This window comes from Phasianus colchicus, chromosome Z, assembly GCF_987193195.1.
Source record: "Phasianus colchicus chromosome Z, bPhaCol1.hap1.1, whole genome shotgun sequence".
NCBI classification, from domain to species: domain Eukaryota; kingdom Metazoa; phylum Chordata; class Aves; order Galliformes; family Phasianidae; genus Phasianus; species Phasianus colchicus.
This window is the reverse complement of record NC_143476.1, coordinates 66,842,106-66,860,074: the sequence shown is the minus strand read 5'-3', so window position 1 is coordinate 66,860,074 and position 17,969 is coordinate 66,842,106. Positions and strand designations below refer to the sequence as shown.

At 37.1% G+C, this 17,969-nt stretch overlaps 1 protein-coding gene across 1 annotated transcript in view; it reads right to left on the bottom strand.

Annotated features, from left to right (window-relative positions):
* The window catches only part of TNPO1 (transportin 1), a 56,082-nt gene that overhangs the window by 19,475 nt on the left and 18,638 nt on the right, over positions 1-17,969 (bottom strand). Inside the window, exons 5-13 of the mRNA XM_031602602.2 lie at positions 14,573-14,679; positions 13,521-13,654; positions 12,492-12,573; positions 11,630-11,752; positions 8,696-8,814; positions 6,046-6,106; positions 5,255-5,423; positions 3,378-3,530; positions 2,020-2,245 (exon numbers count right to left, since the gene is read on the bottom strand). Of these exons, the coding sequence (XP_031458462.1) occupies positions 2,020-2,245; positions 3,378-3,530; positions 5,255-5,423; positions 6,046-6,106; positions 8,696-8,814; positions 11,630-11,752; positions 12,492-12,573; positions 13,521-13,654; positions 14,573-14,679 (1,174 nt within the window). The remainder of the gene's footprint in view (positions 1-2,019; positions 2,246-3,377; positions 3,531-5,254; positions 5,424-6,045; positions 6,107-8,695; positions 8,815-11,629; positions 11,753-12,491; positions 12,574-13,520; positions 13,655-14,572; positions 14,680-17,969) is intronic.

Below are 17,969 nucleotides of genomic sequence, written 5' to 3'. Positions count from 1 at the left end.
CTCCGTCACCCTCACCGTAAAGAAGTTCTTGCGCACACTGGTGCGGAACTTCCTATGCTCCAGCTTCTGGCTGTTTCCCCTTGTCCTGTCTCCACACACTGCTGAAAACAGTCTGGCCTTGCCACTTTGCCCCCCACACCTTAGATATTTATTGACCTGGATCAGGTCCCCTCTCAGTCTTCTCTTCTCAAGGCTAAACAGACCCAGATCACTTAGCCTTTCTTCACAGGGGAGATGCCCCAGGCCCTTCACCATCTTTGTGGCTCTCCGCTGGACTCTTTCCAAGAGATCCCTGTCTTTTTTGTCCTGGGGAGCCCAGAACTGGACACAGTACTCCAGATGAGGCCTTAGCAGGGCAGAGTAGAGGGAGAGGATCACCTCCCTCGACCTGCTGGCCACGTTCTTTTTAATGCACCCCAGGATGCCATTGGCCTTTTTGGCCACAAGGGCACACTGCTGGCTCATGGCAACCTGACGTCCACCAGGACACCCAGGTTCCTCTCCGCAGAGCTCCTCTCCAGCAGGTCATCCCCCACCCTGTACCGGTGCATGCAGTTATTCCTCCCCAGATGCAAGACTCTACACTTGCCTTTGTTAAACCTCATCTGGTTTCTTACTGCCCAGCTCTCCAGCCTGTCCAGGTCTCGCTGAATGGCAGCACAGCCCTTGGGTGTGTCAGCCAATCCTCCCAACTTCGTATCATCAGCAAACTTGCTGAGGGTGGCCACTATCCCCTCATCAAGGTCACTGATGAAGATGTTGAACAGGACCAGTCCCAGCACCGACCCCTGAGGAACACCGCTGGTTACAGGTCTCCAACCGGACTCTGCACCGCCAATGACAACCCTCTGTGCTCTGTCAGTCAGCCAGTTCTCAACCCACCTCACTGTCCACTCCTCTATCCCGCACTTCCTCAGCTTCATTATAAGGATGTTGTGGGAGACAGTGTCAAATGCCTTGCTGAAATCAAGGTAGACTACATCCACTGCTCTCCCCCCATCCACCCAGCCAGTGACAACATCATAGAAGGCTACCAGGTTGGTCAAGCATCACGTCCCCCTGGTGAACCCATGCTGACTACTCCTGATAACCTCCTTTTCTTCCAGAAGAAATGTGCTAGCCAAATGTTCGAAAAGTTTTAGAGACAAAAATGAACTTGTGTTTAATATGCAAAACTTACTTAGTGTATTTCATTAAATTAATTATATTTATCTCAGACAATAATCTACTCCCGAGCAAAGCTTAGCACAGGAACTTCAACCTCACTACTGACTTAGGCACTGCTGAAATCTAAAAAAACCCCACACAAATGAAGACCCAAAAATCTAAAATGCACCCAACAGCTCTCCAAGTTTTAGGCATCAATCACAAGAAGATCTAATTCTGCTGTGTGAAGAAACGTTTTTTTCAGCTGTGTAAATTCTTGCCCCACACATACACTGACACAGATGAGCTTCATGAACGTATGCAACTCTCATTTCATTAACATTGCATCCTTTAACAAAGCCTAATTTTGTTCTGTTTTTAAATTATCAGCAGGCAAGACAGAGAACAAAATCTTATCTCACAGGATTTCCTTTCAAGAGAGAAAGGAATATCCCCTGTAACAGTAACTCAAATCTTTTGGTAATACTGAGACTATAAACAATGTCATGTTAGGATAATTTTCTACTATTATCGGTATTGATCTTATTCCAAGGCATATAAAAAACAGATTTCCAGCCAATGAAACTTCAAATAATGAAAATAAACAGGTGTCACACAGATGGTTTCTTTTACTGCAATGCGTTTTTTAGCTTGACGATTAATATACTCTGAAAACGAACTGTACAAGAAAACACAAATAAACTTTTAAAATTTTATTACAATAATTTGTAAAGCTGAATCTATTCCAGTTTGAAAAATATACCAATACAACGTGCTAAAATGAGGTCATGCAGTCAGTAGTAAAGCATTAAAAAAATTTCCAATGAAGAAGCAATATCGCTGTTATCTAGGTTAACGAAAACTTTGGCTCACCTGCAGGCAGCTTCTTGTACTCTCTTGTTGCTATCCAGGATACGCTGTAGCAACTCAGTCATTAATGGCTTCAAGTATGTGTCTGGGGGTTGACTAACTACCCAGTGTGCATAGCGACTAAGAGTCCAGCATGTAATGGAGCGCACAAGAGCCTTTTTGTCAGAGAGGCACTGAATAAGGTGAGGGATCAGCTCAGGAAGATATGGAATCATACCCTGCATGCAGCCTGTGAGGAAAACAATAACAACAACAACAAACAAACCACAACAAAAAACAGTTACTTCAGTACCAGAATTAATGAGAAGTAATACTTCCTAGAAAGGCTATTATCATTCTCTATCGCATAATAATACATTTTAACAATATGCAAAGCAAGTCTATCTAATTTGTGTTAAATTATAAGAGAAACCTTATCATAAACAACAGTTAAACCTTCCCAATTAAATTTATATTCGACTGTACTTCTGCTTCAGTGCTTCCCCAATCTCCAGAAATTCTGCTTTATTACATGGAGTAAAGCAAGTACATAAAATGAGTTTATAAAGCTTCAGTGTTCTAAGTCAGGCTGCTCAAGAGTGACCAAAACAACAAGTACAGAAAGATTCAACTTTGATAACAAATAATCACATCATTAAAAAGGATATTTTTTCAGCAATTTAATTTCCTTCTTCTGATCAGCAATAGCTGACCTTTCATGCCATCAAGAAGAACAATACATTATTAAGTTTTACCAGAAGTACTAACTTTCACCTTGCTTAAACTGGAATCAAAGCCAACAAAAAAGTTTTTCAGCAACAAAGAAAATGTACTCAGTAGGCACTATGGGAAAAACAAAGATAATGCAGGCAGACACGGATCCAAACATATTTCTTCCATCTGCCAAAAAGACAAAGATGCTGGAAACACAGACAAAAGGCCAAAAAGCCTATAAGTACAGAAGAAATTAAGTTATCACATGTGAAACATATAATGATCCACTAAAAGTGGCTCAGGGCACTGAAGTCAGAAGAGTGATCTTTTCTGTTTCTGAAAACAACAAATAAAATGTAAGGACTGAGTTTATTAAAATTATTTTTAGTTGTATTAAATCAAATTGGTACCTAATTAGTGACAAATAAATATACAGTGAAGAGTTAAGAAAGTGGGAGTAAAAGAAAACTTAAGTTGTTCAGTCTTCCAAATTTAGAAAATTTAAATAACACCAGTCACCAACAAGTAGATGTAGAGATTAATCACTGAAACTAGATCAGTGAAAGGCACTTACTTGCTTGCACAAGTAAACGTGCCTAGAAGGAATCACAGATCTGCCTCAGAGCCAGACAATAGATTTACTAAGTTGATATTCACTGCTGCCTTACCTTCAGCAATTGCTCCAAGAACAAGGATACCTGATTCCTTAACTACCCATTCGGGATGGAAGAGCAATTCCTTCAAAAGGGGTAAGATGTGTGGCAAAAGTTCATCACGAAATACATTGGCCAAAACGTCTAAAGCAGCAGCAGAACACTTCCCTGAGGGAAATTAACAGCATTAATCTCATTTGCTGTTAGCCAGTATAATTCTCATTTTAACTTTAAGCTGTCAGTGGAATGTCAGGGCATTATTACAAAAAAGAACACTTCAGTTTCATTACAATATATATTGCGGCCCTTCCCTCTGGTGTGAGGGTACAGCTTTTAGAAATCCAGTTTTGCAGCACTTAAATACCCACTAAAAACACATATACTGCAGCGAGACTAAAATGCTCACTGACAGAAACCACACCATCATACAGCAACATTCTATATACTACGTAATTTCAGGACCACATAACACTAAGGGAGCGAAAGGTCTGAGATTCAAATGTTACAACTGGAGAAACCAGAGAGAAAATGCCTAATAAATAAATAAATAACAGCATTTGATAAATATATATATATATATATATATATATATATATGATCCATGTATCAAGGCAACCAACATCAATCCCTACAGAACAAAAGCAAACCTGCAAACCTCTGTTCTGAACTCTTGTAAAAAAAAAAAAAAAAACAACAACTCCTGTACATTAATACAAATAAGAGTGCCTTGAACTAAGTATATAATCTCTTATTTATAGAAAAAAAGCTCACAAAAGAAAAATCAAGAATGTCTTAAAAATATGATTCAGAAGTTCTGTTGTTTCCACTGCAGTGTTGTCATACCTAGAAAAATAACACTAAAGCCATTTTATAAAGAATGGGTGTTTTATGAAATTTTTATTGCACTGTTTTGCTCATTATGATCTCAGTTCCTTACTAATCTGTCAGAAAAGTTCAAAAGGGAACAGAAGGTTTATAGAAGATAGGCAAAATATACAAAGCATATAGTAATATGTAAAAATCCTAACCTAGATCTAAGAGCTACCGGGCCCATATAGGACATAGATAAGTTTTATATGAGAGGTAATAACTACCAGAACAGAGAATAAATGTAAGACTTTCTGCTCTGCTTCTAGATGAAGTTCAAAATGTTTCCATGAAATAAAGGAATCTTCAACTTACAACAGATCTCAATTGCAAAGCAATAATTAACAGCACAAACTCCCAACAAAGATCTGCACTTCCACCCATCAGTTAAGACTTTCAGCTTTTACTAGGGAAGAAGGGACCCAAAATAACTGACTTTCTAGATTAAAAGAACACATATTTTATCAAATTAATCCACTAAACATTTCTATTGTCCCCTAAAAACATATTTCCTCATTTTACTAGTCAACATCTTCAGGTTCATAACTGAGAAATCAGCTCTTTGATAAGGAATAACCAGCTAGAGAATCTGTTCTTCCTCTTCAAGCAGTCAGGAGTAAAACCAACAAAGAGACAAGAGTAGCAGCTGTAAATTTATCTCATGTGGAGTATAGTCAGAAGACAAATGCTTCCCTGCTCCAGCAGCTCCTCATGGCTATGTCTGCTCTTGATGGCTCATGCATTCTATTCTGGTCAGAAGCAAATTTTTTACATATAAAAATAAATATTGGTAGTAACAATAATGCCATCTGAAATAACCTCCTGTCCACCCCACCCCCCAGGCCCCAAAATACAGTATCACCCCTGTTCTACCTACCCAAACCACTAATTACATCAGAATTTATTTTCCTCCTGCTCAAAAGCAAAGCCCCTGTATTTCCATACACAAAATCTTTTTACTGCAGTTCTCATATTGCACAATTAACTGTATTTTAACATGTATTTTACACATCACTTTGACATACTTAAATTCCAGTCAGAAATAGCATCATCATCATCAATTTCATCATCATCATCATCACGATCTTCAATGCCATCTTCCTCATGTTTCTGAGCTACTGTTCGTGAACGATGAAAACGAGGTCTTATGTCCTGTTCGCTATCTGGAATAGCTTCATCTTCTTCAACATCCCCCTGTCATCAAAATGGTTTCATCAGTACAATTACATTATTCAGGGAAGTTAAAAATGCATGCTAAATTTCAGTGCAAGATTTTGTAGCCATATGAAAGATTCACACCTCACTAAAAATGCCATTGTTCCTGAATTCTCCTGCAGTATTTAACTGAAAAATTACAGAAAAACATACATGAGATAAACTCATGTAAAAGTACTAAGTATCTTTCTTATTAAGAGGCTGCAATTGAAAGGAATGAATTAGAAAGCACATAGACATACTCTAAAGCACTGGGATAGAAAAAGCTCTAATTCAACCTAGAAGGGTAATAGAACTGATGCTGAAGTTTTCTTTTTTTTTTGTTTCCTTGCAGGAACGGGTCATGGGTAACAGTATCTCAACACCCAAACTGGATGAGGGCGGACAGAAGCAAAGCTGGAAAACACACTGATTATTTTCTAACAAACCCAGTAATTATAGTATTTAGAATCTGGAGCAGTCCCTACACCATCTTGCCCCTGAGATCTAATTCTCCACTGAATAGATGGTAGACCAGATTCAGTCTATCAATTGAATCATTCTGATTCATAACTTCGAAGTTAATCAGTATTTCCATGCAATGAAAGAAATTGATGCTCACCTTCAGCAAAATAATATCTATCTCGGAATATTTCATACCATTCACCAGCACAGGTATCAGCCTACAAAGGGATATTGATATACATCAAAACAATGTTTAATTAAAAAAAAAAAAAAAAAAAAAAAAAAAAGATTACCTGAGCCTTAATTTTGGTTGCAATTCTTCCCAAAAGAAACAGAAATCCAAAAACCTGGAAACCTGATACAAACTCAAGCTCCATTTCATGCTCATCAGTATTTATAATCTGAAATAGTGTTAACTTCACCTCACAAACTTTCTAACAAGTGGGCTTCTCACCTCACAGGACATTATTCTTTCATAAAATGAAACTAACTTCTGAAAGGTGCTTTAAAGTAAACCTAAAGCAATTGAAAACTCCCATAATATGGTCTCGCCAGCAGTACTTGGGATTTTTACCTCTGTCTGTGAATCCTTCCTTGCTAAGCCTAGAAGATGGAAGACTACATTGAACCCTCTTAACATAGGTTAAAAAAAAACCAAAGCCAACCAAACCAAACATGTATGAAAAGCTAATACAAGCTTGTAATATTGCTTCAGCCCCAATGATCCACGTATGACCTGCAACTGAGAAGTATTCATTCTGAAGGTAATTAGAACAGTAGAATACTCATGCATCTCAGTGGCATGTTACCTTCTGATATTTTAATGTAAGAGTAGTAAGCATTCTGATCAACACCAATTCACTGGCATTTCTACAGTGTACTTCATGAAGTATGCACAAATTATGTATTTTATAAGAAAGTCTACAGGAAAAAAATGGAACAAGATATCATGTTTTATTAGATATATAAACAGATTTTTAACAGAGCTTTTCCCACCCTTACTTTAATATATTGCATTTTTTTGTGGGCTTTTTTTTTTCCTTTTTCCTGAAATTAATTAATAGCATAGATCCACATTAAAATGGGAGTAATAAGAAAACTGCTTTCAACAAGCATGTTGAGATCATAAGAAATACATTGGTCAGTCTGAAAGTAATGCCTCCTATTTATTTCCATGGAAACTACAGGAGATGAAAAGAGTACAATAACACTATTTGTTAGGGCAAATTCTCAGCTACAAAACACTTACTTTTTCAACATCCACCACTACCTATGCATTTTCACTAGTGATGACCAAGAGCATGCATGCTACACTCATAAAAATATGCCTCACTGTCACCCTTGCTGAAATGCACCACCCACCACCTCACTGTGCTCACATCCACTGTTTGGTGTCCTGAAACATTCAGCAGCATTAGTGAATGCCAGTGGGTGCCACTTTTTCCATGTCAGATGCCATTTTGTCAGACTGCCCCTTTCCTGTCATTTGTCTTATGGCAACAAAATGTAATGGAATATTGGGAAAGTTCAGCTCCTTACTGCCACACTACTAACATTTGGCTTCTGACACTGTGGGCCAGTACAATAAAATAGGAGGCATTATTTTCAGGCAGCCGTCATATACTAATAATTTCATCCATTTTTTTTCCAGAAATTTAGAAGATTCTTGAAGAAAAATAAAGCAAATATGTAGTATGAAGCTGCTGCAATGTTAGTGTTCATTTATGTCAGAAGAAATTTAATACTAGTCAACTTTTCAGTGTAAATATGACACATGGCAGAAAGGATGTGTGTAGAACTAGTAACTTCAATCACAGAATATTCAAAGTTCAAGACACATACAAGGATCATTGAGTCCAGCTCCTTATTTGCTATCACTCTTTTTTGTCTGAGCTACAAAATAAGGAATTAAATAAAACCATTTTAACACTAAAAAGTCATTTATCATAATATTAGTTCTCCTGGTTTCAACTCCTATTTTTTTTTTTTTATCTCTATGGTAGGTGCTTTAATCTCTTATGTCTCCAATTGCTTATGAAAATTATTATTATTACTTTTAATGGATTGCTTCCCATATAAATTCCACTATCTACTATCTTCCCGTCGCATCTTCACTAGAAGAACAAAAATCACAGATAGAACTATTGTAGTATTTTCAAAAATCTTCCATGTGTACACAGAAAAAGAATAAACCACAAAAAATCTCCATTTACTGGGAGCAGTGAAAAATTTGTTAATTATTAGAAATAAGGCTTTTCTAAGATTAGTCTAGAAAAAGTTACAAGACATGTAGACATGTAAATCTCAGACATGGATGTTCACCCTCCTTCAACTTAAATCTAAGTGATCTTGAGTCACTTTGTTATGTCCTTTATACAAACAGACAACTGTTGGCATGACTATACATACAGAACGATTGCACTGAGATCCCCAAACTCGCAGCTGTCAAAGCTACTTCTTGATGTGCACCATGGTACACTACATATTAAAGAAAATGTCATGTGGAATGTTTAACACACAACAGTGTATCTTAGTATCCATCTGATATTTAACAAACTTAAGCTTGAGGTAAAGCACTCCAGCAATACAGTTTAGTTGCTTCTAAACCCAGCTAAGTACGAAAGAGAAGCCTTTTAAAGTAACTGTACCACAACCATTTTTACTCTGCAGAAGAACTAGCTACAGGAAAATTATTCTAAGCATGGTGTAGGCTAGATTCAGCCTTTTTAAGATTGTCTTGGAACAAGTCCATTGAACTTTAAAGATGACAATTTCAGAAACAATCAATTGTAATAACTAATACTTACTTAGTAAGATGCCGACATAAAACATCCTTACAAATGGGCTGTTCAGCCAAAGTCAGCCAAAACTCACAGGCCTCCAAAGCCACATTTTCATCTTGGTCCTGGGTCCTTAGAAGCATGTACTACACAGTACAAAAAGAAATTACTTGTGTAAGTTCTAGGTGACCAAAATAAACTACTAATGTTGGAAAGTGCGCCCATAAGAACCTGAAAATGTCACCACAGTATTTTTGTTTCTTTGGTAAGGTGGGAAGAAAGACTTAGGAGACTATGTGAGGCTATGGTGAGACTTCTTAATCCTATATGATTCAGACTGAATGTGTGCACTGCTTAAGTAAGAACATCATTACAAAGAATACAAAGATACAGACAAGATACTCAACATAATTAAGTTTCTGGTGAACATAAAACGACCTCCCCTTCAGTTTTGAATAAAAAGGTACAAATATACATTTAAAATGGAAATACTTTTAAAAATTCCAATACTTTTACTTCCAAAAACCAACAATGTGCCAATCTGAATAAATAGAACTTCCAACATGATAACAAATCAATAAACCGAAGTCTCAGAGTTTTCTAGCATTAATTTTCTAGCATAAACTCAATATCAAATCTGTAAACTTGGAAGAAACTTTAACCATGCTTAAACAAAAATATAATGAAATACAAATATAAACAGAACGTCTAAGTATACCACTACTAAATCAGTTTCTTACGGACAACTGCCAGAACAATGCTACAAAGATGGTTGTGACAGCTGAAGTAGTAACTCTTACAATTTTCCATATTGTCACTTATTTCTGAAAAGGTTGGTTTCTTAGTATTAGAGCCTGCTGTAACATTTTTATCAACGATTTTGATGAGTGGATTGAGTGCACCTTAGCACTTAGTTCATAGACGATATCTAGTTGGGCAAAAGTGTTGAGCTGCTTGAGGCTAGGAAGGCTCTGCAGAGGGATCTGGGCAGGCTGGGTCAAATGGTATTCAACAAGGCTAAATGTTAGGTGCTACATTTCAGTCATAACAACCTCATGCAGTGGTACAGACTTGGGGAAAGGGCTGGGAAGTTGCCTGGCAGAAAAGGATACGGGAGCGCTGGTCAACAGTTGGCTGAACATGAGTCAGAAGTTTGCCAACCTGGCTAAGAGAGCCAATGGCATCCTGGTCTGTATCAGAAGCAGTGTGACCAGCTGGACTAGGGAAGTGATGGTCCCTATGTATTTAGCACTGATGAGATGCCACCTCAAATGCTGTGTTTAGCTCTGGGCCCCTCACTACAAGAAATACAGCTGCAAGAACACACTCAGAGAAGAGAAATGAAGTTGGTGGAGGGACTGGAAAACAAGACTTATGAGAAATGGCTGAGGGAATCAAGGTTGTTCAGCCTGGAGTAGAGGCTCAGGGGAAACCTTTTCGCTCTCTCTAAATGAAAGGAGGTTGCAGTAAGATGGATGTTGGTCTTGGGTGTTGGTCTCCTTTCTTAGGTGACAAGCAATAGGATGCAATGAGATGGTATCAAGTCACACATGGAAAGATTTATATTGGACATCAGGAGGAATTTCTTCACAGTGAGGATGGAAAGGCATTAGAAGAGGCTGCCTAGGGCAGTGGTGGAGTCTCCATCTCTGGACGTATTTAAGAGACATGTGGGTGTGGTGCATAGGAAGGTGAGTTAGGTGTGGACTTTGTAATGTCAGGTAGCTGGTTGGACTTGATGATCTTGAAGGTCTTTCTGGTCTTTCTCAAACTAAATTATTCTATGACTCATGATTCTAGAAGCCTCATAAAACTTGAAATAGAAAGGGATACATTTTTTTCCCCCCAACTGTTAACAAATACGTCTTTATCTGAAGAAAACAACAGGATGCAAGTAATCTTATGACTGCAGTACATTTCTTCATTATCTCTTCATATCATGAATACACTATTCATTTATTACAAGTAATCTCATTATGTTTTAAATCATTACAAAAATCAGACTTTCTATCCTATCCTATGATCCTGTGATCCACATATTTGGATAAATATCAGTCATAAGCATATAAGTTTAATTTAATAACTGAGAACCTAGGGTCTATTCCTGACAAAATCTGTTATAAAGTTTTCAGATAAAAACAAGAGAAATAGCTCTCCCATCTGCCTCTGCACCTGGAAGCGCATGCTAAAACAAAACAAAACCCAAACAAAACCATTCCTTTATGCTCCAAGAACTTGGCATAAAAATTAGCCCTAAACTTGCCTGTTTTAAAAGCACAATACTGCCCAAGATCTTCTGTATTAGAACCACTACTGGATCATTAATATTCTTAATAGTTTAAAAACTGATTTGCCATTAACATAAAGGCCATTGTGTGCATACAAGTTTGTCTCTTTTTAAGACCTCCTCACTTAATCAGAGCAGCCTCTATCTGCAGCATTCAGCTTAAAAACTGTCAACCTTCAAAGGGGCAAAAGCAACTTCACCTGAACGCTAAAAAATAGTCACAGTTATGGGGTATTACATCTGCACTCATCTAGATGTGTACAGAACTGATAAAAATCACTAACAGTACATGGTAGTCCCCTATTTGAAAAAAAAAAAAAAAGTCTAGTCTTTTTATTATAGAACATAAATTCACTACTACTGTATTTTGCAGAAAGGAAATAAAATAATAGTCTTTTCAACAACAAAATACCAGGTATAACAAGAATACAATCTTTGATTTTCTGTGTAGTGATACTACTAGGTCAATCTCCTCAAACGTGAGGAGAGGCTGCCCAGAACAACGTTTATATAGCTTTTTTTTTCTTGTCCTTTATGTGCCTGAAAACAGTTTCCAGGATGAGCTGCTCTATCATTTTTCCAAGGAAAAGCATTTCTTAGAAGTGCTTTTTATTTGTACTTATTTCTGCAACCCCAAACTAATTTCAGCATGCAACAAAGAAAATAAGACTCACCTCAACTATACTAATCATATGAGGAAGAAGACGATCCATGCGAACTTCCAGCAACATTACCAGAGCACGGCAAACATTTTTGCGTACCTCAGGCTCCTCATCAGTAGCCAGTGCAAAAAGATTCTATTGGAAAGCAGTACCATTTTATAAGTCTCACTTAACTTAGTTCGACTTGCATTTAAATTTACATTACTGGCAAACTAAAGTATACAAATATATAACTGTCACCATCCATTCCCATCTGAGAATACTTTGCTATTTCTTACAGATATTTTCTTTAAAGCAAATTATATTTTCAGACTCTCAGTGCACACAGTACACGCGACGAAACATTGGGTAATGGTAGAGATATTGGCATAAGAACATTATTTTCTGGCTTTTTCTTTTCCTAAAAGTACTAAAGCCATGCTTCAAGGCGCAACAGCTGCGCACCAAATACTTCAGATAAACGGAACTACCACCATTCTAGTTCATGTTCAGTACTAATACCTAAAGACACAGATTACCCAGACAGACAAAATGACATGATGACACTACTGCTGAACTCTCCATCACAGGTAGTGACAGACTGATGTTGTTACTGCTGCATCTTTATATGAATACATTTCCTCCGCTTACAAAAAGGAAATACGTTTCAAAAGGTATTTTTTATGCTGAGAGAGTATTTAGACCTATCAGCTTCAAACACAAGCATGCAAAATAAACTTGAATTCAAAGGGTGGATATAAAACTAAGAACAGGAAGCCCAAAGTAACTGCAGCTAGAGGCAGAGACAGTTATAAAACACTATCTTAAACTCTTGGTAGGTCAGACATGCAATATGACTTAATCTTGCCTCTCCCAACAAAGAATGCTCACTCACCTCTATAAATGCATCTATGTGCATCATAAGAGCTTGAGTTCTGCTGATGATAAATTGATTGACACATGCAACAGCGTGAGATCTAGAAACAGAGCAGTTAGAATATACATTTTCTGTCACTTAAAGACATTTTCTAAACTGTACATAAATATAAAAAAAAAATCATTCAGAATCAAATCACACAATGAAAAATCACCTGGAGAGAAGACTGAAGAGCACACAGTACACCAGGTGTAGCCTCACCAATGCTGAGTAGAAAGGAAAGATCATGCCTCTTACATTCTGGTAGCACTTTGGCTAATGCAGCCTACTTACCTTCTTTGCAGTAAGGGAATATTGCTGGCTCATTTCAGAGTAAATGCCACTGTTTTTGTTGATAAACAACAGCAGTAGCAAGTAAATTCTGGCAACTTCCTATGCCATATTTTTTGCTATTTAGAACAGTTTAATACAGTATTCAAGTGAAAAGATGAACTCCTTTCATGGAATTACAGAATCAAAGGGGTTAGAAGGGACCTCTGGACATATGGTCCAACCTCCAATTTACAGTTTTCTAAGTTTTCAGACAGCTTAAAAAAGAAAAAAAACAGAAACTTTCTCCTGCAAGAATTCAAAAAAAAAAAAAAAGAGGTATTTTCACTCTCCCATTGCTGCAGTCATTACAAAACACATGAAACATGTAAGATAGTTGTTTGGTTTTTTTGTTTTGTTTTGTTTTTTGTTTTGTTTAATGATTCTGAACAAATAAATGTAAGAAGGCACAGAGATCTCGTGCACCAGTAACCATCATGCTGACCTACCTGGTTAATAGATCAACCCTCTTCACTCCCTTATACATCTTTTAAATCTACCATTAGTGTATGATATTCCACAACAAAGTCACTTTGAATATTATGAAAATTTAATGTGGTGGTTAGAGCGTAATACACTTAGCTTTTTAAAATCAGAGTAATTTAAGCAGATCTATAAAACACCTATGTCTCTGCTCATATTTTAACAAGGATCTGTAGTACCACATTTTAAACCTACCTTATTTTTGGACTGCTGTGCTTGAAGAACTGTAAGAATTTAGGTATCATGATATTGAGTGGTCGATCTAATACATCACTATCTAAAATTTCAGCAGAATCTTCACATATCTTCTGAAGAGCCCCAAATGCACCCTGTTTAAAAAACAAGCCATACACTTGCTGTTTCACATTCTGTAGGAAGCAACATTTCAGAATATACAATTTCAAGACAACACTACAGTAATTGTAGTGATCTAAATTTGAAGCAAAATTGAAACATACTTATAGGCCTTTTATTTAATATTTTACACCTTGATCTGTAAGATGTCAAGATGGTCAAATGGCTGATAAGTGCTAATTTAATTTTAGCTTTCAATGCTCATCTGTTCAATTGTTTTTAAAAATGCTTAAAACATAGTTCCTTTTTGTCTTGCAAAAACAGCATCAGAACACTACATAACAGCATGGCACACCGGACCAGCCTTTTCATCAAAAGGTTTATTTTATACAAAACGCTTCACAAACTTATGGAGACAGCATCAACTAACTAAATTTAAATCTAAATTCATATATTTTTATTTTTTTAAAAATCAGTCAATACTTTTTTTCCTCCACAGTTTAAAACAGTTAGGCTGGTATTCAATTATTTTCCTTCATACACACTGAAAAAAAAAAGTTCACACTAGCCTGAAATAGAGTATCAGATCATGTTTCCAGATGACGCTGTATGAACAATGAACAAATTATGTGTTTAAGTAAGAAAATTTGAGGTCAGTATGATGAAGATTTACTTAAACTATTAGGCACCCCAGACAGGATACTTACAGATGTCTTGACAATTCATCTCCATCCTTAATTTTGCTTTTATGCAAAACAAACAAATTCATTTTAATGAATGCTAACAAGGCATGAAAAGTAGAGTAAGTGTCTAACTTGAGCCACTGTTATCAGAAGAGACCATAGATGTATGCACATACAGGCACAAAATAGTGTTAATGTGCACTGTATCTATGAAGAGATAAAAAATGATCGATTTCAGATGACAATCTGTTTTAGAATAAGTCTTCTTACCTCACAAGTATTGTAGTCCTCTGAATCTAAGAGACTGCAAAGCTTTGGTAAAAGTTCAGGCCAATTCTGTAATTCTCCTTTTGAAGCAATGGTTGTTATCAGAATACCTAAGTGAAAAAGAGGAATGAGGGAAATGAGATCTAATTTTCTCAGGTTTCATACTTATTCTTTTTTTCTTTTGTCCTCTTCTAGAATAACAAAGGAATTAAGAAATAGCAAACATAAAAAGAGGAAGTACATTTAATTACAAATAGTGTTTGAAAGGCTATCAAATGCAAAGGATAGTTGTGCCTTCCTCTCACCACAAAGGGCTCAAGATGTGAGAGCAGTTCCAATTAAGGAAACAATCATGCCCAAACACTAAGACAGGTTTGGCTGTAAATTTACTAAACACAGTATGCACTTAAGACACCTCTTATTATGTTATAAAAGCATGAACACAAGACGTGCATCAGATTTGTTGTCATTCAATGAACTTAAAATCCAGTAGTGAAGCTGAGAACACACAACTTAAGGACATTTACACCAAAATTATGGAAACATGCTAAGACTAAAATACTTAGATAGAGCTTGCACACTATGGCAGGTCATCCACTGATCAGCTCTAGAGGCTAGCTGATTCAGATCCAGCAAACAAACAAGACAGCCCAATTAGTCACTAATTCCATTTCCAGCACACAGAGAAAACCCAGAAAAAAAACTGAATTAGGAGAAAGGAACACAGAAAGCTCCCTAGGTACTGTCTTTGTAGAAGACAAAATGAAACAGGTAGCATAATTTTCACTGACACAGACATTTATCTCTACTAAGTACAAGCACTAAAGAATGTGGTATTACTACAACTAATAGTCTTCCAAGTGAGAACTTCTCGTTTCCTAAGAACTTAAATTGAACTAATCACCAAATGTCATCTTCCTTTGGATAAAATGTTAAAATTCTTATTCAATAGACAAGAACATAGGTCAATTTTACAGAGCAAGAGATTTTCTTGGAATAACATAAGGTAACTGAAGAAATTTTGCATCATGCTTCCATGGAAGCAATGAGGCCGGAAAAACTAAGAAGGCAACAGGCAAATAAAAATTGTGAGAGATAAAAAACAACTATACAGCTCACAGTACTTATTTATATACAGCTTTTTTTCATAACTGCAGCTGAAGAGAAAAGGTTCCTGTAAGTCTGCACAGGGACCTCTGGGTCCACCCAGCCCAACCCCTGCCCATGCAGGAGCACCCAGAGCAGGATGCCCATACCCCAAACATCTAAGATCTCCAAGGAGGAGGCTCCACAGCCTCTCTGGGAGACCAGAGAGGTCACTGCTCTGTCACCAGCGCAGTAAAGAAGTTCCTAGTGTTCAGGAGGAACTGCCTGTGTTCCAGATTGTAACCACTGCCCCTTGTCCTAGCACTGGGTATCACCCAAAGGAGCCTGGCTTCAGCCTCTTTGCATTCTTAGCTATTTATATACATGAATGATATTCCTCCTGAGCCTCCTCTTCTTCAGGAGATCAGTCTTTTCCCTTTCCTCCAGTCCTTTAATCTTCTTGGCTTTTTGTTGGACTGTATGTCCAGGTCTGCCTTGTTCTAGAGGGTATAGAACTGCACACAGCACTCCAGGCACTGGATAGAGGGGAAGGATCACCTTCCTCAACTCGCTGGCAATGCTTTGACTAATGCAGCCCAAGATATATTAGCCTTCTTTTCTGCATGGTCAACTTGCTGACTCACATAATTAAACAGAACTTCACAAAAAGAACAAAATACATCAATGCTCTTGAACCCAGAGAAAGTACTTACATCACAAAACTGTCTCCCTACATTAGAACTGGCACAGATTAGTAGAATTAACATGGGTTCAGAAGCAAACATACAAACAAAATTCCTGAAACTCCACTGGACCAACAAGAGAGAAAAGTCACACGTCAAGCCTTAAATGGGTTGGTAGTTTTGGAAAGGTCCTAGAAGTGCTTTCAGAGGGCAAGCAAATGGAAAACTATAAGCATTTTTCAGAAAGGCTTATTCCAGACAGGGATAACTTAAGAGGAAATACGTTGAGACATGCAGGAAAGAAGCAACTTAAGGCCACTGCTCCATACAACAGGGGCACACATAGTTGAGGCCATACACGTCATTACGAGCTTTCTGTACAGGTCTGCAGAGAAGCCATTTAATGTTGTGTCAGTTTGGTTTTGTTTTTCCATTTTTAAATTATTAAAAGAAACTAGTGGGGACAAACTAAAAAACAGGCTATCAAGTACTCGCAGAGGCAAAGACTATATAACATATGAAGTTTTGCAAAAGGTTTTAAGAATAATGAGGAAACAGGCATAGGAATTACGTTTTAGATAATTACGTTCACATTACACAAAATCTACATGGACTTCTGATACATTTTATCTCCTTTCCAATATGAAACATCCCCTGCTCCTCCTGCTTTATTTGGCCGTTAGGGAACAGAGGACACCAGATATTAGCCTTAGTCATTCCTCTGTGATACTAAGTCACAGAAATCTGGACACCAGATGAATAACCAAATTAAATAAATGCTCAGCTTAGCAGTTTCTGACTTCTGATGTATTTGAGCAAGAGCTGACACCTAAGGGAACCCTTCCTTCTCACCAACAACCTAAGCAGCAAGGTTAGAAATCTGAAAGTAAAAATCTTTACAAATATTCTCTTTGATGTCTAACAAAATTCAAATCAGTATTACAGAATCTTTTGCTATATCACTTGACAAATAGGAAACTTACCGAACACAGTTATTCAGCTACGAGAGCACCAAGCATGTGAGAAACTCCAGAGGAAATGTCAGACATTGTTAAAAATGAAAGTGTCATTGTCACCTCTTTCCTCACTATTTCAACTACAGGCAACCCTACTTTATAGCATCAACACTAAAATTAAAAAAAATAAAAAATAAAAAAAAAGAACACAAAGAAAAAGCAGCTAAGCTCCATACTTTAATGAAAGCAGCAGGGAAAGGCTGGGTTGCTTCTGTTTTGCTTCATTTTGGGTAGTACTTTGCCTCTGTAGCTCTTAAAATTTTATTTCTAAAATCCTTAATCTAAAAATCTAATTTCATGGCAAAATCACATCCCTGATACAACCATGTGCCTTCATTTCCCTTCTGCAGTGAAGCTTCTTCAGTCCTGCCACTACTCTCATCAATCTATTTTGCCTGTTAACTTTTAAGCAGGGCCTGCCTAAACTAGAATCCCAGTGAAGATTTAAGAACTGTCATAATCATCCCCAAGATAGATGCATTCATTTCCTAGCAAGTTTGTGAATCCTCAACATATACAGCACTCATTTTAAAATTTGAATCCACACTGGCATGAGGGTTTTTAAAACCTGTGCCACATCACACAGAGAAGTTTCACATTGTTACTCATTTAGGG